We start from the raw sequence: 6,179 nt of genomic DNA, 5'->3' as shown, positions 1-6,179 counted from the left end.
GATTCCCGGCTCTCCAGGCGGATGCTTTGGTGTTGGGGTTCTCGCCCCCCCCCCAGGCATATGATCTGGGATGGGGGTTCCCATCCCCCCCTGGGTGGATGCTTTGGGGTCAGGGGTTCCCTTCCACCCCCCAGGCAGATGCTTTGGGTTCGGGGTTCCCATCCCCCCAGGCGGATGCTTTGGGGTCGGGGGTTCCCTTCCACCCCCCAGGCAGATGCTTTGGGATGGGGGTTCCCGGCTCTCCAGGCGGAAGCTTTGGGTTCGGGGTTCCTGCCTCCCCCCAGGCAGATGCTCTGGGATGGGGGTTCCTGTCCCCCCAGGCAGATGCTCTGGGATGGGGGTTCCCTTCCCTCCAGGTGGATGCTTTGGGGTCGGGGGTTCCCTTCCACCCCCCAGGCAGATGCTCTGGGATGGGGGTTCCCAGCCCCCAGGCGGATGCTTTGGGGTCGGGGTTCCTGTCCCTCCAGGCAGATGCTCTGGGATGGGGGTTCCTGTCCCCCCAGGCAGATGCTCTGGGATGGGGGTTTCCTTCCCTCCAGGTGGATGCTTTGGGGTTGGGGATTCCCTCCACCCCCCAGGCGGATGCTCTGGGATGGGGGTTCCCGGCCCCCGGGTGGATGCTCTGGGATGGGGGTTCCCATCCCCCCGGGCGGATGCTCTGGGATGGGGGTTCCTGGCTCCCGGGCGGATGCCCTGGGGGTTGCCCGGGGCGCAGGACGCGGTGCCGGGCGTGGGACCCCTCGCGGTGGGTGTCGCGCAGGTACAGCGGGATCCTCTCGGCCTACGGCATGGCCCTGGCGGACGTGGTGCACGAGGCGCAGGCGCCCTGCGCCCTGCGCTACGAGCCCGGCGCCTTCGCCCAGCTGGACCAGCGCATCRCGGCCCTGGAGCGCGAGTGCGTGGAGGCGCTGCAGGCGCAGGGCTTCTCCAGGTACCGCCGCATCCCGGCCCATCCCATCCCGGCCTTGCCCGCCGCGCRGCCCCGCGCTGACGTCCCCTTCCCCGCGCAGGTCCCAGATCCGCACGGAGGCCTTCCTGCACCTGCGCTACGAGCGCACCGACTGCGCCCTCATGTGCTCGGCCAAGGGGCACCCGGCCACGCCGCAGTCCTGCCGCGCCGGGGATTTCCGTGCCGCCTTCACCAGCAGGTCGGTCYCGGATGCTCCCTGCCCCGCGCTGCCGGCGTGCGGGCTCTCCCCCCGCCAGCTGCTGTGTCCTCAGCTCAGCCCCGGTGGCAGAGAGCGCCACGATGCTGCTGGGGCTCTGGGCACGGTCATCCCTGTCCCGAGCCTGCTCCCCGGGGAGCTGCCGAGCGGCACGGAGCACGGTGGGGGCTGGATTTGTCCCTACCCCCAGCACGCGCTGGATCCCTGCAGCTGGGCTGCAGCCGGCGCCCGCTCCTGCCCTGCAGGTACATGACGGAGTTCGGCTTCACCATCCCCGACCGCGCCATGGTGGTGGACGACGTGCGGGTCAGGGGCACGGGCAGCACCGGGATCAGCTGCGAGACGCCCCTGGCCCCCAGCGGGAAGCCGGCCCGCGTGGAGACGGTGAGAGCCGCCCCGGGGCCGGGCTGGCTCCCGCGGGAGCAGCTGCCCTTTGCCGCGCGGGAGGAAGGGGCGACCCCGGACGGGACTCGGGACTCGGCTGTGGCTCCCTCCACCCCAGGTGACGCGGTGCTACTTCGAGGACGGCTACCTGGAGACGCCGGTGTACCTGCTGGAGGAGCTCTCCTGCGACCACTCCATCCCCGGCCCCAGCATCGTCATCGATAAGAACAGGTGGGGAGGGCCGGGGACGCCCGGACGCCTGGGTCCCCTCCCTCGGCGGGGAAGGAGCGCTAAGGACTAGACCGAGGAGCAGGAAGAGTCCGCCCCGTGCCTGGCCTCGGGCGGGGAGAGGTGCCYGGACGCCTGGGCTCTCCGCCTGCCTCGCCGCTCGCCCCGGCCAGCGTAACGCAGCCTCTCCCGCAGCACCATCCTGATCGAGCCGGGCTGCACCGCCAGCCTCACGCGTTTCGGGGACGTCTGCATCGCCGTCGGCTCCGGGAAGCCGTGCGCCATCGGCACCCRGCTCGACGCCATCCAGCTCTCCATCTTCTCCCACCGCTTCATGAGCATCGCAGGTGCGGCGGGGTCCGAGCAGGGGTTGCGGCGGGGACTAAATACGGCTGGTCGGGGGAGGGGGGGAGAGGAGTCCTGGTGTTGCGGGGTGGGGGGGCTGCTGCCCCCACGCCAGCCCCCGGCCCCCTTCTCAGGGTCCGCCGTGGCCCCTCGGTGTCCCCCCGCAGAGCAGATGGGCCGCATCCTGCAGCGGACGGCCATCTCCACCAACATCAAGGAGCGGCTGGACTTCTCCTGCGCGCTCTTCGGCCCGGACGGGGGGCTGGTGTCCAACGCCCCCCACATCCCCGTGCACCTGGGCGCCATGCAGGAGACCGTCCAGTTCCAGGTACGAGGGTCCCCCCACCACCCCCGGCCGCCCCACGGCTCCCCGCCTCCCCACTGAGCCGTTCCCCCCCCTCCTCGGTGCCGTTCCAGATCCGCAACCTCGGCGAGGACCTCCGGGAGGGCGACGTGATCCTCAGCAACCACCCGTGCGCGGGGGGCAGCCACCTGCCCGACCTCACCGTCATCACGCCCGTGAGTGGGGGGGCACCGTGGGCACCCGGGGGGGCCTCCCCCCCCCCCCACGGCGCCGGGCTCAGCGTTGGGCTCTCCGCAGGTCTTCTGGGCCGGCGTCCCCAAGCCGGTGTTCTTCGTGGCCAGCCGCGGGCATCACGCGGACATCGGGGGCATCACCCCCGGCTCCATGCCGCCCCACTCCAAGACGCTGCGGGAGGAGGGAGCCGTCTTCGTCTCCTTCAAGCTGGTGAAGGACGGCGTCTTCCAGGAGGAGGGTAGGTYGGGGCTGGGATGGTGCCCCGACATGGGATGTTGGGGGCCGCACATTCCCCACCTYGCTCTTGCTCACCCCCTTCCCCGGCAGCCGTGACCGAGGCCCTGATGGCGCCCGGCCGCATCCCGGGCAGCAGCGGGACCCGCAACCTCCACGACAACCTGTCGGACCTGCGGGCTCAGGTGGCCGCCAACCAGAAGGGCATCCAGCTGGTCAACGAGCTCATCGGGCTCTACGGCCTCCAGGTGGTCCAAGCCTACATGGCCCACATCCAGGTAAGGGCCGCGTGCCGGATGCCTGCCTTGCCTGCCCGCCCCCGGCCCACCGCCCCCGTGACGCCCCGCTGTCCCCAGGCCAACGCCGAGGTGGCCGTGCGCGAGATGCTCAAGGATTTCGCCGCCCGCTGGGGCACGTCGGTGGAGGCTGAGGACCGCATGGACGACGGCTCGCCCATCCGGCTGCGGGTGCAGGTGGATCCGCAGGAGGTGAGCCGGGTCCCGGCYGGCCCATCCTGCTCTGGGATGCTGGAGACCCCCTGGGATGGGCAACGTCCGGGAGGAAGAGGAACCCACGGAGGGGGGGGGGGCTGGGCGAGCCGAGGTCTGGGGGCCGCGTCCCAGCCCCGCTTTCTCCGCAGGGCAGCGCCGTGTTCGACTTCTCCGGCTCCGGGCACGAGGTGTACGGGAACTGCAACGCCCCGCGCGCCATCACCCTCTCTGCCCTCATCTACTGCCTGCGCTGCATGGTGGGCCAGGACATCCCGCTCAACCAGGTGGGCGCCGGGACCCCCGGGCAGGGCGACRCGCCGGGCCGCCCCACGGCCATGGGGTGGGCGACACAAGGCTTTGGGGGCAAGGGGGTGTCCGCCGGGGCAGGGTCCGGGCGTTTGCCCCTGTGCGGAGCCGGGGCTGATGGGCTCTTGCCCCCCCAGGGCTGCCTGGCCCCGGTGCGGGTGGTCATCCCCAAGGGCTCCATCCTGGACCCCTCGCCCGAGGCCGCCGTGGTGGGCGGCAACGTGCTCACCTCCCAGCGGGTGGTGGACGTCATCCTCAAGGCTTTCGGGGTCTGCGCCGCCTCCCAGGTAGGGCGGGGGGGCCCCTGGGGGTGCGCGTGGGGCCGGCTCCCTCGGGAGGAGGGTCCTGGGGCCCCGTGGGGCTGGGGGGGGGAGGCCCCCCTTCTTCTGCCGTCTCTCCCCGTGCAGGGCTGCATGAACAACGTCACCTTCGGGAACGAGTGCGTGGGCTACTACGAGACGGTGGCGGGGGGCGCGGGGGCCGGTCCCCGCTGGCACGGCCGCAGCGGGGTGCACACCCACATGACCAACACCCGCATCACCGACCCCGAGATCCTGGAGCAGCGGTGGGTGCGGGGGGCCCGGGGGCGCCCGCTCGCCCCGGCGCCCGCGGCCGGCTCTGACGCYGCCGTTTTGGGTGTCCCCACCAGGTACCCGGTGGTGCTGCGGCGCTTTGAGCTGAGCCGGGGCTCGGGGGGCGCGGGGCGCTTCCGGGGCGGCGACGGGGTGCTGCGGGAGCTGCTCTTCCGCGAGGACGCGGTGCTGTCGGTGCTGAGCGAGCGCCGCGCCGTCCGGCCCTACGGCCTGCAAGGTGAGCGCGCCCGCCCCACGCCGCCCCCCGTGCCGGCCCCGCGCCGGCCCCGCTCTCACCCCCTTCCTCTCCCGGCAGGGGGGAGCCCCGGCTCCCCGGGACTCAACCTGCTGCTGCGCCACGATGGCCGGACCATCAACCTGGGCGGCAAGACGTCGGTGCCGGTGCACCCGGGGGTAGGAGCCCAGTGTGCCCCCTCCCTTTGCCGTGGGGCTGGCCCCGTGCCGGGAATTGGCACCGCGGCCACCCCTCCGCCACCACCGCCCTCCTTCTCGCCCTGCTGCAGGATGTGTTTCACCTGCAGACGCCCGGCGGGGGCGGCTTTGGGGTGCCCGGCACCACGGAGGACCCCAAGGACGATGCGGAGCTGCCGGTGCCCCGGAGCTTCATGGAGCGTGGGAGCCTCTTCGACTACCGGCGGGCACAGGAGGCTGTGTGAGGGGGCTGTGCACCCTCCCGGGCCCCTGGCTGCCTGCTGTGGGGCAGCCCTAGCCCTGGGTACATGCACCCCGTGGGGTGACCTGGCCTCCAGGATGCACATTCCCGTGGGGTGACCTGGTCTCCAGTGAGTGCCCCATGGGGTGACCTGGTCTCCAGTGAGTGTCCCATGGGGTGACCTGGCCTCCAGTGAGTGTCCCATGGGGTGACCTGGCCTCCAGGATGCACACCCCATGGGGTGACCTGGCTTCCAGTGAGTGCCCCGTGGGGTGACCTGGCCTCCAGGATGCACACCCCATGGGGTGACCTGGTCTCCAGTGAGTGTCCCATGGGGTGACCTGGCCTTCAGGATGCACACCCCGTGGGGTGACCTGGCCCCAGGTATGCACACTCTATGGGGTGGCCCCAGCCCCGGGTCTGTGTGCCCCATGGGGCGTCCTGGCCCCTAGTATACACATCCCATGGGGCGGCCCCGGCCCCAGGTATGCACACTCCATGGGGTGGCCCTGGCCCTGGGTACGCCTGCCCCATGGGGTGACCTGGCCCCAGGTGTGCACACCCCATGGGGCAGCCCTAACTCCAGGTACATGCACCCCAAAGGGCAGCCCCAACCCCGGGTGCACGCACCCTGTGGGGCAGCCCCATGGTATGAGCATGCCACGGGGCAGCCCTAATCCAGCGGGTAGCCCTAACCACAGGTACGCACACCCCGTGGGGCAGACCTAACCCCAGGTCCATGCACCCCATGGGGTGACCTGGCTCTAGGTGCACACACGCCGTGGGGCAGCCCCCCAGCTCCAGGTAGGTGCACCCTGGGGGCAAGTCCTGACCCTAGATACGCACATCCCAAGGGGTGGCCACCACCCCGGTACGCACACTCCCCGGGGCAGCCCCCAGCCCCAGGTATGCACATCCCGTGGGGCAGCCCCCCAGCCCCACATATGCACATTCCGAGGGGCGGCCCCCCAGCCCCAGCTACATGCACCCCATGGGGTGGCTGCAGCCCCAGGTCCGTGCACCCCGTGGGGCAGCCCCTGCTCTAGGTACACACACCCCGCTGGGTGGCTGCGGCCCCAGCATGCACGCTCCAACGGGCTGCCCAGCCCCACACGTGCACATCCTGTGGGGCAGCCCCGCACATGCACATCCTGTGGGACAGCCCCCCAGCCCTGCATGTGCACATCCCATGGGGCAGCCCCACACATGCACATTCCATGGGGCAGCCCCCCCAGCCCCACA

The 6,179-nt window shown here is 71.7% G+C and overlaps 1 protein-coding gene across 1 annotated transcript in view; it reads left to right on the top strand.

Annotated features, from left to right (window-relative positions):
- OPLAH (5-oxoprolinase, ATP-hydrolysing) overlaps window positions 1-6,168 on the top strand; it is a 9,079-nt gene extending 2,911 nt beyond the window's left edge. The window contains exons 10-25 of the mRNA XM_026088145.1: window positions 761-931; window positions 1,011-1,148; window positions 1,412-1,550; window positions 1,669-1,781; window positions 1,974-2,125; window positions 2,291-2,451; window positions 2,541-2,642; window positions 2,725-2,899; window positions 2,989-3,173; window positions 3,252-3,383; window positions 3,536-3,670; window positions 3,830-3,979; window positions 4,100-4,257; window positions 4,342-4,502; window positions 4,581-4,678; window positions 4,789-6,168. Coding sequence (XP_025943930.1) covers window positions 761-931; window positions 1,011-1,148; window positions 1,412-1,550; window positions 1,669-1,781; window positions 1,974-2,125; window positions 2,291-2,451; window positions 2,541-2,642; window positions 2,725-2,899; window positions 2,989-3,173; window positions 3,252-3,383; window positions 3,536-3,670; window positions 3,830-3,979; window positions 4,100-4,257; window positions 4,342-4,502; window positions 4,581-4,678; window positions 4,789-4,941 — 2,323 coding nt within the window. The 3' untranslated portion in view covers window positions 4,942-6,168. The remainder of the gene's footprint in view (window positions 1-760; window positions 932-1,010; window positions 1,149-1,411; window positions 1,551-1,668; window positions 1,782-1,973; window positions 2,126-2,290; window positions 2,452-2,540; window positions 2,643-2,724; window positions 2,900-2,988; window positions 3,174-3,251; window positions 3,384-3,535; window positions 3,671-3,829; window positions 3,980-4,099; window positions 4,258-4,341; window positions 4,503-4,580; window positions 4,679-4,788) is intronic.
- Window positions 6,169-6,179: the final 11 nt, after the last annotated feature.

Source organism: Apteryx rowi, unplaced genomic scaffold (genome assembly GCF_003343035.1).
Source record: "Apteryx rowi isolate R43461 unplaced genomic scaffold, aptRow1 scaffold_753, whole genome shotgun sequence".
Taxonomy (NCBI): domain Eukaryota; kingdom Metazoa; phylum Chordata; class Aves; order Apterygiformes; family Apterygidae; genus Apteryx; species Apteryx rowi.
This window is presented reverse-complemented; position numbering and strand designations above follow the sequence as displayed.